The sequence below is a fragment of the Pygocentrus nattereri genome, chromosome 19 (assembly GCF_015220715.1).
Source record: "Pygocentrus nattereri isolate fPygNat1 chromosome 19, fPygNat1.pri, whole genome shotgun sequence".
NCBI classification, from domain to species: domain Eukaryota; kingdom Metazoa; phylum Chordata; class Actinopteri; order Characiformes; family Serrasalmidae; genus Pygocentrus; species Pygocentrus nattereri.
Genome location: NC_051229.1, coordinates 35,080,599 through 35,097,616, shown reverse-complemented (window position 1 = coordinate 35,097,616; position 17,018 = coordinate 35,080,599). Strand labels below are relative to the sequence as shown.

The 17,018-nt window shown below is 39.0% G+C and overlaps 1 protein-coding gene across 3 annotated transcripts in view; it reads right to left on the bottom strand.

Moving 5' to 3' along the window:
• Window positions 1-1,324: 1,324 nt before the first annotated feature.
• stx1a (syntaxin 1A (brain)) overlaps window positions 1,325-17,018 on the bottom strand; it is a 184,403-nt gene continuing 168,709 nt past the window's right edge. For 2 of the 3 annotated variants that reach the window (XM_017691819.2, XM_037547749.1), the window contains exons 9-10: window positions 12,596-12,706; window positions 1,325-5,915 (exon numbers count right to left, since the gene is read on the bottom strand). In XM_017691819.2, the coding sequence (XP_017547308.1) occupies window positions 5,838-5,915; window positions 12,596-12,706 (189 nt within the window). In that variant the 3' untranslated portion in view covers window positions 1,325-5,837. Of the gene's footprint in view, window positions 5,916-9,422; window positions 10,338-12,595; window positions 12,707-17,018 lie in introns of those variants that run through there. The other variant, XM_017691820.2, reaches the window with a different exon arrangement.

Here is a 17,018-nt window from a genome sequence, read left to right as displayed (position 1 = left end):
TAAGGGTCTCTTAATCTTAAGAGAAGGGTGGAAAGAGAGGAGGACTGAATCTGGGTGTTAATCTCCTGTTTTAATCTCATGTTAAATCACAAAACATCTCATGCTTCTTTTGTGTTTCTTTATCCATCTGCACATATAGACAGCGTTGCTGCACATATTGCACTTTCTGCATACACTAGACACTTTATTTGGTACCAATATCTGCACATATTTATTTATTCAGTGGCCATTATACGCTGTTACCTGTAACTTTTTGTACAGTCATTATTGCATTGCATCTCTCATCTCAGGTTATAGATAGTATTACAGATTGTATCTTATTTTTTCTACTTGTTTATATGCCTGTAGATAGGATCTGGTATATTTATTCTTGTGATATATCTACACCCTTATTACTATTTTCTGTACAGTGTTGTGTGTCTGCTACTGGCTGCTAAATTTCCTTTGGGATCAATAAAGTATTTATCTATGTATCTAACTATCTGATTGGTTGACATCACTGATACTGAGTGCAGATTGGTTAGAATTACTGCTACTGAATGCTAGTTGGTTAGCATTACTGCTGCTGAATGTTGACTGGCATTATGCTAATGACTGTTGATTGGTTAGCATTACTGCTACTGAGTGCTGACTGGTTAGTATTATTGCTACTGAGTGCTGATTGGTTAGCATTATTGCTACTGAGTGCTAATTGGTTATCATTATTGCTGCTGACTGCTGATTGGTTTGCGTTACTGCTACGGAGTCATGATTGGATAGCTAGTAAATGCTGACTGGTTGGCACTACTGCTACTGCGTGTTAGCATTATTGCTACTGAACACTGGTTGTTATTCCTGCTACTGAGTGCTGATTGTTTAACGGTGCTGCTACTGAATGCTGATTTCTTGGCATTACTACTACTGAGTACTTATTGATTGGCATTACTGCTACTGAGTGCTGATTGTTTCACATTGCTGCTACTAAATGCTGATTTCTTGGCATTACTACTACTGAGTACTTATTGATTGGCATTACTGCTACTGAGTGCTGATTGTTTCACATTGCTGCTACTAAATGCTGATTTCTTGGCATTACTACTACTGAGTACTTATTGATTGGCATTACTGCTACCGAGTGCTGATTGTTTCACATTGCTGCTACTAAATGCTGATTTCTTGGCATTACTGCTACTGAGTACTTATTGATTGGCATTACTGCTACTGAGTGCTGATTGGCTGGTGAACTGAGTGAAGTGGGTTGCTAACTTAAAGTCAAAGTAAAGCACAAGTGTGTCCACTCATTTTTGCATTAAGAAGCTAGAGAAAAGACTCCAGACAGTGAGAGTGGTATTCAGACAAGATTTACTTAAAAAACAAAAACCCAAAAAACAAACAGATATGACATTAAATCACAACGTAGAGGCAGTGGCAGAAGAAGGTGGTCCAGTTGTCTCGTCTCTGCTCTCGCCATTCAAATTCGGCACGTTCAGAGCCGAACGGAAACGAGAGCGGAGCTAGGCTCCTTTGAGAAATGTGCATTCATCTCCACCAACCATAAAGAATTCTACAGTCACATCATGTTCCATATACAGCATCAGTTTATCATTGGCAGCGTCTGTGGAGAGGGACCTTCACGTCACCGGGTACTATAGTAATGTACAACTTTCTACACAAAGACACAAGTGGCATATTACAGGCAGTTCAACAGGTATTTATACATACACGCACACACACACACACAGGAAAAACTTGGCCCCCGCTTGGCATGCACACAAACTGGCACTCATGCAGGTCCCACATACAACTACTGAAATGCACACACACCCACATACATACATACAGTAAGGGGAAAGTATTCAGACACTTTTGTTTGTTATTACATACAAACTAAGTTCATATAACCACTTCAAATGTCACAATGTCTTGTACAAATACAAAAACAAAAATAACTAAACTGATAGGGGAAAAGTACTTATTGAAGGTTACATATAAATAAATCCATTTGTAGATGGTAATGCTGGCAAAAAAAAGTTCTCCTGCAGACTGTATCATTATGAAAGATGTTGCTGTTGGTTGGGAAGATTTCAGGCATCACGCAGCGATCACAAACTTGAGGGAGGACCCCAGAAAAACCCCCTAAAACCCCAAACTTATTACATACTAAGGCTTATTATTCAGTAACTACAGGGACTTCAAACTGATTCAATACTTAAGCAATAGAACACGAGAGGGAGAGTGTTATCATGAAATAACATCACAGCTGTGATTTAGTCGCTGTAGATCATTACAGCCGTTCCTTCCGCCAAATTATAGTTCCTTAACAAGCAGCTCGTTGCTATGTCTGAGCAACAAGCTCCGCCCACTCGCTGCACAGCCAGCAGTTCATTCTCCAGCTCCACACAGACCGACTGATAGTTTGGGAATTTAGTGTCGTCTCATCTTCAGAGTCTGACCAAATCAGCTGTCAGTCAAATGTGACATTAAAATTGTCCATTTGTTGACGCTTGAGCGTCTCCAACAGCTGTCGAAGCCGTTGCTTAGCAATGGCATCTTAGCGGAGTGATAGTGTTAGTGAAAAACCTGTAATATTATGGCAAAATAGCAACACGGTTAGAACGCCTCTCAACCAATCAGCATGTATGGCCGGAACTAACTGGCTGTATAAATTCGATTATATATTCAGTGTTTCTATTGAGGTGTTTATATTGATATATATATATATATATATATATATATATATATAGAGGTGTTTATATTACCACTCTACTCAACAATCTGATGGAAAATCTCTGTTTACATGTTCACTACAAGTAATCCGATCCAAAATCACGTGTATGCGTAGAGCACCACTTAAGGTAGACGTAACCATGACAACAAGCATCACAGTCAGAGTGAGATGAGCAGTAGTATGTTTGCCTGAGTTCTCAGCTGGTGCGCTTGTGTTTTTAATTGCTTTAAAATGACATCAGACTCAGGAAAACGTCCTTCACATGTACTTATTAAAGAAGGCCGAGAGGATGACGTCGTGTTCTGAGACACATAAGCTGGACGTCCAGCCCACCGCCGCCTTATAACGATCAGAGCATAAACTTCGTCTCCTCTGCAGACCAGTTTCTGCTCCGCCACGTTGAACAGTATAAACTCTCACTATGATGCGACGCACATGCAGAACGGATTTAAAGTTTCCGATAGGGAATATAATCAGATACAGGCGTTTACATGATTATTACCGTTTTTTTGACAGATTATTTACAAGATTTCCCACCTTGTTAAATCAGACAGACACTGAATGAATGGCCTGTTGAACTAGTCTATTCAAAATGAGGTGTATACATGGATGTATTCTATTCCGTTTGAGCTGTTAGTCAGATGATTAATGGATTATTGGGCTGCATGTAAATGTGGCTACTTTTAACTGTCTGAGCTATTTTTACATTTTAGAAGTTTTGGGCTCACCAGTGGGCATAGGCCTATCAAGGGGTTACACACTCAACTGGAACAGCTACAGAGCCATAGGAAAGACCTCAAACATGCCTGCCAGTAGAATTGGTAATCATCTTATGCCTCAAAAAGCCCTCTGCTGAAACAGAAGCTCAGAGATGAGAGTACGCAGGTCAGAAGAAGCAAAAATAGAACTCTTTGACAAGAATTCAGCTTGACATGAGCAAGAACACCCATAGTGAAGAATGATGGTGGGAGGATCATATGGGGCTGCTTCTCTGCAAACCATACTGGGGCTTTATACATGGTCCAAGGAAACATGACTGGAATTATATATCAGGAGATATTATGGGAGAATTTTATCTCATTGGCCAATAAACTGAATATGGTGACAAGACGGACATTTTAACAAGAAAACAGCATTAAACATACAGCCAAGATAACTCAAGACCAGTTTCTATAAAAGAATGTTCATTTGCTTGCATGGCCCAGCCAGTCTCCTGACTTGAATCCCATTGAAAATTTTGAAACTATCCATCAGTAGTTTCATCAATAGCCCATCAGAGGGAAAAAAGAAGATGGGTTGCCAAGTATAATAGACCAAAATTGGACCACAGTGCTGCAAAAAAGCTAATTACGTTTTACTGTAGATGTTTTGATGGCTTATATGCCAACAACAGCTTTGCAAAAAGGACTAACAAGGCCATTTTATGCTCATGAATGAATACTTTTTTGTTGGCATACTTATGCAAAGTCAAAATACATTATGTGTGTAAATAAAGTCATGGTCCAGGGGTTAGGGAACCCTCAACTGCTCCCCAGGCGCTGAGGATAGGGCTGCCCACCGCTCCGGGCAAGTGTGCTCACTTCCCCCTAGTGTGTGTGTGCTCACTAGTGGGTATGTGGTGTTTCACTGCACGGGTGGGTTAAATGCGGGAGGTGAAATTTCCCTGTAGTGGGACTAATAAGGGTCACTTAATCTCATATTAATCTAATATGTATTGGAAATAACAAAAAATAAGTACCTGTTTTCCCCCCACTGTATGCACTCATACACACAGAAACAAGGCATAATGGAAAGTGCAGCCATGGCTGAAGCAGCAGCTGCGAGTGGGTTTAGGATGACACGTGAATACTGGCTGGATCCTCAACCCACCCCACCAAAAAAAGTCTCAAAAAAAGCAAGCAGGAAGAGACGAGCGGTCTTCTTCTTCACTAACACCAGCAACATTTCCATCACTCTTTTGCTATTTAGTTGTTCTGCTTTCAAAGGATTACCTCTCCTAAGGGTTGAATAGAGGTGGTTGTGTTTACTCATAGGTCTTAATATTAAAAATATTAGGATTATTGACACCCCAATTGCTTAAATATGCTTTTCGAAAACACTAAACACAAGCGTGAACACCGATTTCTAACTGTAACAGAACGAACAGAGCCTGAAGAGATGCTATGCTAGGGTCTTATGTGAGGGGGAGATCTAGCCAGTGGGAAGAATTGCTTATAAGCAAATTGGTGAAATTTGGGTAAAGAAAGACACTGTGTTAAAGTGGTCACTATCATTTATATTAGTAATCCAAGTAATCTGCAGATTATTTGACAATGAAATGATCAAGTAGTCATGATATGTGATTACAATACAGATTATGCACCTTGTGTTTAGAGTTTTGAAAGCAGTCATTTTAGTGTAAAGTATTTGTGCTTTTTGTGTGAAATAAACCATCCATTGAATTCTGTAGCCCCCAACATGAGAGGCAGCACAGCCTGGTGCCTGGTTTGGAAGTTTTAGGTTTGGATTTTTGTGTGCTGGTTGTAAATTTTATAGATGATCTTATTGGAAACAAACCCAGATATACACTGGGGTCACCTTAACAGTTCATTTCAATGACAACCACAGAGAGTCCCTTTTATTCCCAGCAAAATTCTTTAGTCCATCCATCCGTCTGTCTGCTGGCCCGTCCTAACAGCATTATGAAAAAAGAATCTACGATCGTTCCGTTTGTTTGGCTCTCAGCACCACTGAAGTAGTCGACGATGGCAGTGATCTGGGACGAGTTTCTTTGTGTACAACAATTAATCTTTTTTCTTTTCACCTTCAGAACTTCAATGTTCAGTGAAAAAGAAATGTCATTTCTTTTTTTTTCTTTGTTTGTTCCATACATTGACACACAACATCCAGAGCAACACATCGCAGGACCGCACATTTACAAAATAGAACCTCATGCGGAAAAAAAAACCAAAAAAACTAAACAGCTCTTCCTTCCTCCTTTACATGGTTCTGTGTCGTCTGGTCAGACACTGTTGGGCGACAATGTGTTGTGTTATTTTGCTGTGCAAGCGAGCATGTGTGTGTGTGTGTGTCTGTGTGCGTGCGTGCGTGTGTGTGTGTGTAGGTTTGCGGTCAGATGTTGTTCTGTGTTTCAGGCCAAAACCCCACCAACAGTGGAAGCAATAACAATCCCTAACACCACACAGCAGATCAGAATCATTATTTTCTTCTGCAAATCATAGACAGCCAGACAGATATGTAGACATATAGATAGATAGATAGATAGATAGATAGATAGATAGATAGATAGATAGATAGATATTTAAAAAATGAAAACAAAAAAATCCAGGATGCATGAAAAGAGAAAACAGAGGAGTTAATAATCTGCTTTTATTAGTACATTTATTATTATTTTTTTTATTATTGTTATTATTATTACTGAGTATCAACTTTGATTATTTTGAAACAGCTTCTGTTACTGCACAGCAAAGAAAATGCTTGAACAATAAAATGAAAAAAAAAAAATGTAGTCATTACCAACACAAACACACCGACAACTTGAAATCCTTTAACTAAAAACACTTTACCTGAATAATCCCTACACAGAGACTCTGTAACACACGCACTGAACACGATATTTATGAAGCAGTGCCAGTTATCCCAGGATGACATAAGGTGTATTAAGAAGTAAATGACATCGTATTGATATGAGATCTTAAACGAACGGTGGATCTGTTCTATTAATAACACTGTTATGAAGCATCATTCCAAGCAAGGGAGCTTGCAGAGGCCTGTTAGGAACACCATGTAAGAGATTTATATAGGAAACTTCGGAAACTGAACCAATCATGCTGTTTTTTGGGTTTGCATGTGCTAAACAGAAATTGTTAATCAGAATAACAGCTTAATAACTGTAAGCATCCGTGGTGCATTTTGAAACTTGAGTACATTTAAGAGCAAGTACTTTTGTACTCCAGTAGAAATGTAGACTGCTTATAGTAATATTTTACTAAGGGTATTAATACTTTCACTCAAGTATAAGATTTTGGTATGGAAATATATGTAAATGTTTGGAAACAGATGTAGAAAAAATTCTCACTCTAGTTTGAGGGCTTTCATAGAGCTGAATTATTAAGCTATTCGTCTGCCTTATAATTTCCATTACTTTGGGAATGATGCATCATTACAGTGTTATAAATGGAACAAATGTCCATCACTTTTCTTGGCAACATTGTACTGAAGGGTGCCATGCGTAAGGCTATATGACACCTACATAAGCCTTTTGTGACAACTGATATTTAGAAAGGCTTATGTTGTCATAAAGACTAATTTTATCATCTTTGTCATTTTAATTCAGCTAGTGTTAAGACAACTGACACTTGCAGAAATAAGCCTTTACAAACATCTATATACGTTTGTCAGCTGTTATTAAAGGCTTATGCACGTGTCATATAGCCTTATGAGCAATGAGGCAAATACAATGCTATTTACTTTATATAACATCATGTGTCATCTTGCATTTATTTGCACAAGCTGTATATAAAGTAATACTTCAAGATTTATAACTGTTATTTGGTGCTTATGATGTGTTATAAAGTCTCTATGTAGGTAGGTTTAAAAAAACATGTTATTGGTCACAAATGAAAGAAATACAGATTCTCCAGGAGTGACATGGTAGTATGCAAAAGTTTGGGCACCCCTGATGATTTTGTAAGTGTAAATATGTTAACAAATCCTCTATGTAGGACACACTTCTGCAGCTTTTAATGCTCCAATAGTGTTTATTCGCTGAATGGAACATTTATTTATGTCTTATTTTTCCAAAATGTTTTACTAATAAATAGAAAATTGTGCACTAAAATTAGCAGGAAAAAAGGCCATGTTCTCTAAAGAGGGTGTGTTGACTTATGTCATTTTTCCGGGGGAGAGGGGCGGGGTGTTCAAACTTTGCATACAACTGTATGTATGTTCATATACAGTTACACACCAAAATTATACAGAAAAAAGGGCATAACTCAGGCAAATGCTGTACAAAGCACACATGCAGGTGAGATGAATACGCCACATGGGGCGAGTCAGAATCCATCAAATTCAAACAATTCAGGAGTGTCTGGGATTCGTTTACACTCTCAGATTCACCTGATCTGATGTGTGTTTATGGATCATAACACACATGAGCGGAAATAAAACAAGACGCGTTTCACAAACGGAGATCAGCAACGTCTTCACAGAAGAAAATTACAAATACGCCCCAACCTGAAGTGCATGCATTAAGATTGCATTAAAACAAACTACAACTGGCTATGATACAACAGGCTGTCCAATCAGCACAGAGGACAAGGAGAAAAGAGTGAGGTAGGTGGAATGTTCCACAGGATGGCTCAAAAAATCTCAAAAAATTTCAAAAATTAGAGGGAGCTATTACAGAAAGCGTGTCAATGAATATACACTCACCGTCAACTTGTCTTGTTTATTAGAATCACCTACATTACTGTGCAAAAGTACCACCCTGCATCTTTTTCCAATCCAAATGTCCACACAAACATACACGTTACAAATTTTTCAGCATCCAGAAAAACAAAACAAAAATATATTGAAGTAAAAATTGCACATATTGCAATAATCTAATATAATATCATTTGTTTCAGTATTTACCTTCATTACAGCTTCCATTCTTTTCTGGAGACTCATTTTCAGTTTCTCAAAGCCACACCTCCAAAGTTCAGTCTTAAAAGTTGGTTTAGCATTTATGCTTCCCATGATCCAAGTACAGTTACAAATGCAAACTAATAAAACTTATTCCACATATCAGATGTCTAGTTTTGTCATGGGATGGCAGGGGGGCGGACCCAAGCGCAAAGATGAAAACTGGTGAGAAACGGTGTTAAAAAAAATGTATTGAAGTAATGGGATGTGAATTTGGCACTTTGGGAGTGGGGCAACCCAGAGTCAGGCTCAAACTGCCAGTGCACTGATCGGTGGTCCGCGGAGTTACAGCTACATCACTGAGAAGTACAGGTGACAATGGGTAAAGCACCTCAAGGAACAGGAAATAAAAAGGCGGGAAAACGGCAAACAAAGGAAACGCTGAAAGCAGTGATCAAACAAAGGCTGAACTAGAAACATTAAATAAAACAAAAGACCCTTCAACTGTAATTATGAAGGGACGGCAGACTATGTTTCACTTCTTTGGTCTTAGAGCACCTTCTGTATGTCTTGGAGCCGTTTGTAGCTCAAGCTTTCTTGGCAATTAATCTCTTTTGTTTTTTCCAGCCCTCTTTTCTTTTCTTTTCCTTTTCATTTAAATACCCACCTGGGCTGTGTACCGTACCGGTCACCCCTCTACAAAGGTGTGACAAAGGGCTGCTGTATGCTGAAGTAGAGGAGTCCACAGGTATGTCTGGTTGGGCCTAATCAGCTGATTGTAGTAGAACAAGTTTGTGTTCTACTACAATTTTCTTATTTTCCTTTTCTCAGTGAGGTTCTTCTTCATGGATACACATCCTTTCAGACCCACAGCGCTGAGTTGTGTTCTCACAGTGGAAGGATGGACAGAAACACCTGTGGAGGTTTTCAGATGTGAAGCGGCTTGATTTTCTCATCTCTCTCAAAGAGGAAAGCTTTAAGCGCTGTTTATGTGACAGGGGCAGTTTTGGTGTCTACCAGGTCTTCCAGGTGGTCGTTAGTCCGATTTTCTCTGTAGCTTTTAATCTTTTCTTAAACTCCAGTTTTGTAAACTTTTTCAGTTATTTTTCTTTTACTTCGTCCTTCCTTATACAAGTGGATTATCTCACACCTGATCTCAGAAATATCTCTGAAGAATGAATAAGAATTAATATCTTGGTCATTTTTACTTGAAATTAAATACATGAAGGGTGGTCTCTGCATTTTGTCCAATACTGTCACTTGTACTTCCACTATATTGGTGTACAATTACAGACTGTAGCCCATCTGTCAGCCCCCATCTGCTTCACTCATCATTAGTCGGTTTCTGACTACAGGACTCCTGTTGTCCAGACATTATTTGGAGGGTGGTGCAGTCTGAGGACTCATATAGTGTGTGTGGTGCTTTTACAAGTGACACAGTGGTGTTGTTGGGATTTACTGGAGGTTAAATGTGGCTCACCACTTAAATACCCAGCCAAGTGTGGCTCTTTGGTCAGAAACTGCCCATTGATGAAGGACTAATGGATGACAAACACAAACGACACATCAACAGATGAGCTATAGTCTCTAACTCTACAGCAGCAAGATGGAGCTACAGGGTTAGGATATAAAGGCCAGTAAGTGTATATTACTGAGACGATAGTACCCAATATTATTCTACATTAGAAATTCTGTATGATTAAGCATGATTAACTTTTCAAAGTTAATTAAACAAGTTGGATAAATAATTAAATTGGCATCTTGCCACATTATTCATTTTACTTGAGCAAGTAATCCATAAAATCCATCAATCCACCAAATAATCTATCCATGCTTTTTGTAGCCTGAGGTTGAGGAACTCGAGCTTGACCACTTTGTAAGATCCCGTCCAGGGTTGGGGGCTTCTCTATGTGAATGGCTCTTCTGGCTAGCTGAGCTCGACAGCCAGTGCGACGATGAGGATGAACAGACAGATCGCCACACAGACACCTAATGCAATCAACTTCTGTGAGAGAGAAAGACAGCAAGGCTTAGGGTCCCTTTAATAGGGTCCTGTATTACAGTAAATGTCATTTAGCCACCTTATGGCATATCTTCGTGCTTTGCTAAGCCATTGTTGTATGGCATTACTGACCACTGCTAATAACATTGCAGGCCATGTTGCTTGTTGAATATGAGAATGTAGGACCTTTCTGAGCTTTACCTTGTCACTATGCCTGTAATACTCAAGACCTGTGACAGAGTTGGTAATATTATTCAAAAACATTAATTAATTTTATTTGCTACTTGTTGTGTTATTTACTATTTTGTAGAACAGCATTGTATCTCTTAAGATTTTTACAATTTACAATCTTGTACTGTCATGTTTCCTCACAGCAATACTTATGAGACATTACAGGGTCATTCTACAGAAACGTCCACTTTTCTGTCTATCCATAGGTGTCACTGATGTTACCGGCCCTCATTGTTGTTACACATAAAAAAAATTAGCACCAGAGACATTTTTAATGAAAAATGCATTTTACAAAATGCAGAGCTACAGAGCATCAAACCACATGTTGTCAATCATGGAAAATCCACTAAAATATGTAATTTAATCCATTTGTGTTCTATTTTTTCACAATTACCTAAGAATAAAGTTGGTCACACCAGTGACTTCAGTTACAAGCTTCATATGAAATTATGAGCTAAAGGAGAAAATCTCTGATAACTTAAAAGACACAGTGGCCTCGCCGTGTGCTTTTCCTCATAGATCCTCATAAAATAGGTAAAAGGAGGTCAAGTGATGTCATCAGTGTGACGTTTATTTCAAAACAAGAGATTTTTTGTTACCCGGTAACACCAGTGACACGACTCCTGGGGACAACTTTCATTATATATTTTATAATACGTATTGGGCATTTTGTATATGTCATTTAATTCATATATTTCAGTCATGTGTAGAGTACTGCAATTGAAACTGCAGAAAAAACATGTTTTTTACTTCAAAATATGGCCTCAACCTTTACACATGACTGTGGGGACGAGCACTTCTGTGGTGTTTGGAATTCTAGATCATTGATTTAAAAGCCGATATGACTGGACTGATGAATCCAGAAGGTGTGACTGTTAAAATAACTTATTGTTTGATTTCAAAATATAAATACACTGTAACCTCAACATGTTTTTCAAGTGTAATATATCTGTAAATGCTGGGGACACAAAAATGGACGTTTCTGTAGAATGACCCATATAAGTACGTCCCTGAACCACCTGGAACCTCCTGCACTCAAGAAATCCTGACTGCTATCCACTGATCTACATGCTAAGTAATACTAGCTAGTGGTATAGCGCTGAGCTCAATCACTCATAGAACAAACTACATTGTTTCTTCATCAAACACAAAATTCTGTTGTTTTTCACTACTAGCCAACAGTAGTTAGCAGCTATATGTCACAGAAAATTCTACAAGTGTTCAGCCAGCATTTCAGTTCTGAGGACCACAAGTGACCTTATTTAATGGGTTTGGGATAATAAGTGTGATTCCATTGGCAGAGACAAATTCCTTGCATCCTCAGAGAAAATTAGCTGAAACTTGCTAAGGTCACCAGATAAGTAAGTAGGTACTTTGCTAACTTTACCTGCCATCCAACAAGACAGTAGTGACTTGATGCCGTCTAATGTTAACATGCAGTAAGTGGTGAGCAGTAATGTTGACCACATATGCATATTTTTTGATGTTGGGGTCTCCACAAGACAAAGAACATCACTGCTGTTGGAACAAAACTTCGCATCTCCAAAATAGTGACTTTACAGGAGAGGAAAAAACCTACATAATTTTTGATGGAAGTCAATGGAACCAGACTTTTTCCAGGTCATTTTGCGCTGTTTCTTTTGGTCCATTCATCATGAATTTTACACACAATCTAAAGGACAACAGGCATTTTCAGATTATGTCAAAAACTGAAAAACGACAAAAATGGAAATATGAGGTTTTGTTCCGACAGCAGCGATATGTTAACTTAATATTCATTTGTGGTCACATTGTAATATTCTACCTTTAACGTTTATTGTCGTGTCATATGAGGCCACTTCTGATCAGTTAATCTGAGGGCATCAACATGTGCCCCCTGGCTCCGCCCCTTTTTACCTCACCCTTCTGAGAACCAGCATGAACACGAAGCAAAGCGCTGCCACAGGCATGATACAAGACAGAGTGAAGATAAAAGGACAGGTGGGTGTGATGACGGTCATGCAGGCCGGTCCCATGTGCCACTGACTCACCCTCCGTGCTTTGCTCTGGTACTTTACTGCCTTCTTGGTGTCTGACACAGCCCTCTCCACGTAATCCACCGCGTGCTCCACATTATACTCTATACGGTCGATCATCTCTCCCTGACCAGTGCACGGCCAAGTGAGCAGGGCAGGAGGAAAGCAAGAAGGATGGATGGGGAAAGAAAAAGAGGAGAGGAGAAAGGGGGAAGGGGGGGCACGGAGAGGTAAGAGGAAAAGAGAGAGAGAGAGACTTTAGAGAGCAGCCGTGGACTGGACAAGCTGTTACTTACCACTTTGCTTGTTTTTTTGACTTTAATGGCTGCTTTGGTGTCTTCTTTGGCCTTCTCCACGTATTCCTGTGCATTGCGCACATTGGATTCTATATTGTCAATAAGCTCCCCCTACAGGAAGAAAATGCAAAGACAATTCTTTTACTTGGTGACCCAAACATGGCCAACTTCTCCCTAATCTATTACTGTAAGGACTGATTTCTTGTACGTGGATTAAACCTAGACTTGTTACAACTGCAATGCCAATGTTGATATTGACAAAAGTTTATTTTAGTCTAGGCTTAGGCTTAATCTGGGTTTGAAATCAGCCATGTGGCCAGGAAATCAGTAACAAACTTACTAAAAATATGGTAGATGCTAAGGCCTGACCGATATATTGGTTGGCAAATAATACTGGCCAATATGTGCATCAAAAAGAATGTAACAAAAGAATTTACTGGCATTGGTTAAAATCTACTATATAATAATAATTTGTGGCTGATTTTATATTGTGACCGACACCTCAGTGCATTTAGTAGTTTTACGTTCATATTTATAGTATTTGATAGACAGTCTTATCCAGAGAATCTTACAACTGTTGCAGAGATAAACTTTGCATTGGGTGTCTTGCCCAAGCACTCTTATATTGCCCGCTTGTGGAGGATAGCAACAATCAAATGTCTGAAGGCATTCAGAGGTGGGCAAAGGTCACTACACTCTGATCAAAGATTATGGAAAAACAAGAATTTTATCTCTGAAATATAGGGCACCAACACATATTTAATACAACTGGAGACATTCAATGATTAAAATATTTTACAAATTATGCCATTTTGAAAGAAATATTAAAGTTTTGGAGACGAGTTTAAAGACACTGCTCCTCTGCGCTCCTGCACTGCACATCACAGACACGTTCAAACAGTTTCAGCAACAGGTGAGGGTTGCCAGATTGGGTGGGGTTAGGGTTACAGCATTATAGCATTAAAGCAGAGAGAACAGCGTTTTGTGCCGCCTGTTTATCAGTGATGTTTTTTCCTTTACCTTTCATTTAAATACATAAATATAAAGAAAATAAATTAATACATTCAAGCAATCATACAACAAGGGTTATTGGGCAGTCGTGGGCTGGAGGTTAGGGAACCAGCCTTGCTTCGATCCCCCTGAGCTGACAGTATGTATCTGAATTGGCCTTGAGCTAGACACCTAACCCCCAACTGCTCCCCGGGTGCTGCAAATAGGGCTGCCCACCACCCTGGGCAAGTGTGCTCACTGCCCCCTAGTGTGCATCTTCACTAGTGTGTATGTGGTGTTTCACTGCACGGATGGGTTACTAATAAGGGTCTCTTAATTTATAACTATTATTATTTATATGATGATCATTGTTATTAGTCATTCCATTTATTGACAAATATATATTCAAAACCACTAATGTGAAAGAAGTAATTGTTCTCTTAAACCACATAACTGGTTGTGCCACCCTTGGCAGTAAAAACTGCAGTCAAATGTTACTAATAACTCGCAATGAGTCTTTTACACCGCTGTAGAGGAATTATGGCCCCCTCTGTTTTGCTAAAGTTAATTTGGCTGCACTGGAGGGATTTTGAGCATGAACTGCCTGTTTAAAGTCTTGCCACATCATCTCAAAGGGACTCTCTTGTGGTCAAGCTGAAAACACATCTCTTTTTCCAGCATTAATTGAGCACTAATTTAAGTAGTTATTGAAATGTATCATATTGCACTGTTTAAATTCTGTTTCTTTTTCTTTAGGAATCAGCATGGGCGTTTGTTCTTGCAGTATCTGAGCTCAGGACTAGCTTTTACTCTAACCTATTTGTAACAAAGCAAAGCAAAGACACTTTCTCTGAGTAGACAACAAAGCACTTTTGTCATTCTGGATAAGAGCGTCTGCTAAATGCTGTAAACGTAAATGTAAATGACTCAAGTCAGGACTTTGTAATTACAGCTGTAATGTTGTTTCTTTTGAGTGGGGTGGACCTGCTTGTCTGCTTGGGATCATTGTCCTGCTGCTTAACCTAACTGCGCGGCACAAACTGATGGGCATTCTCCTTCAGGATTTCCTTATAGACAGCAGAATTCATGGTTCCATCACTTATGACGAGTCGTTCAGGTTCTGCAGAAGTAAAGCAGCCCCACACTACCACCATGTTCCTATGGTAGAATGTGGTGTTAGCTTTATGGCAGATGTAACCGGACTCATGTCTTCCAAAAAAGCTGCAAATCTCCCATGGACCACATTTTCGCCCAGTGTCTTGCGCAATGTGGAATTGTGTACACCGAGCTTAACTGAGGCAAGTGAAGCACAATAGAAGAAATTGGGACAGGGCAAATACTTTTCACAGCACTGTATAAAACAATTGTTAGTTACAGGGTAATTTATACATACCGATTTGTGCTTAATATGACCATAGACATGATTTAACATCGTGAAAAAGGTCAATTTTGATTTCAGTTTGACTTTAAGACTTTGAGACTTGTTGCTGTTGCTGCTGGTAATACACTGACAGTGAGTAAAGCACTGTTTATCTAATGCTATTGAGTTTTTGAGCATATTAAACCATAATAGTATCAGTTATTGAAAATGTATGCTCCTTAAAATCGTCACACATTTTTCAAATCGGTCAGGCCCCAGTAGCTGCATGTAAAAGTGAGAATTAACAAGCAAATTACCTCTAGAGGTCAGTGGAGACCCCAAATTCACAGCACACTGCAAAAGGCCTATTTGAGAGGGACATGGAGAGAGAAAGAGAGAACGACAGAACAGACAAAAGAGGCAAGGAAGACAGACAGCAGAAAAGAGCAGGCTCTGTGAAGGCCTCAGATCTCATTTTCATAGGGAATTAGGAATCAAGGGTGCTGGTTAGTGCGATTAATTATTGAATCAGACAAGTCTGTGTTAATAGAGTCTCTCACTGCTTGAGAATATCTACCGTTAAATATTTGAATAATTTACTGGCAGTGCTTACAAAAGATGTATTCATGACACCACTGCCACTGTGTTCACTCTCATACGAAACCCTTCTGAAACACAATCTGCCTAACATACCATCACTGTCATAACAAAACCTCACATCTCAAAACGGTAACTTTATAGGAGAAGAAAAAAATTCTTAACTGTAATATTCTGTACTATATTGAGATTTTTCAACCCAAAAAATTATAATTAAGATTTCGTCACTAGAGTGACAACATGTCAGACATGTACTGCATATACATTCACCGACCATTTTACTAGGAACAACTGCACATCTGATCAGTCATAAAATCTTCCAATCAACCAATCATGTGGCAGCAGTACAATACATAAAACCATCTAGACAAAGGTCAAGAGCATCAGTTGATGTTCACACATGAGAACTGTGATGAGAGAGGTCAGAGGAGAATGGCCAGACGTGTTAGATGCTACTCAGATGACGACACTTTACAACAGTGGTGATCAGATAAGCATCACTGAGGTGGATGGGCTACAACAGCAGAAGACCGCAACAGTTTCCGCTCCTGTTAGACCACGAACAAGAATCTGGAGTGACAACATGGATCACAAATTCTAAGGGATACTTCCAACACCTAGTTGAAGCTATGCTGCAAAAAATTCAGGTTGTTCTGTAAGTGAGTGCTATCTAACAGGGTGACAATTTTTGAAGTGAAAATAAGTTAACATCCTCTGTTAACACAAACTTAACCATAGCATTTTTCTGCACATTTAGTTTGGTTTCTTTTCATTTTCTGAGTTTAACATACTGCAAAAACCTAAAACATAAAACGTAAAATGTGCCGTAGCTTTTGCTCAGGCCACGTTTTTTGTTTTTTTTCCCCCAAATATGTTCAAAAATTCATCAAATAGACAGTAATCATGCATTAACATGTGCAGAAGTGTTTTCTCTATACAAGATCAAAAAAACGTGCAATTTGACCAGGGGTACCTAAACTTTTGCATGTGACCATATTAGCTTTCATGAGTCAAAATTCAGTTCCAATTGCAAAAGCTGTCTGCCAAACAGTCTGAAGACTAACTGCAATCCACAGAAACACATATTAACCTTTGTGTTTTTAAAAAATACACAAAATGTTTTTACACGTTCTCTGTGCGTGTGTATTTTTGTGTGCTGTTGCGGCAACACGGTAGTGAAGTGACAAATCCCAGT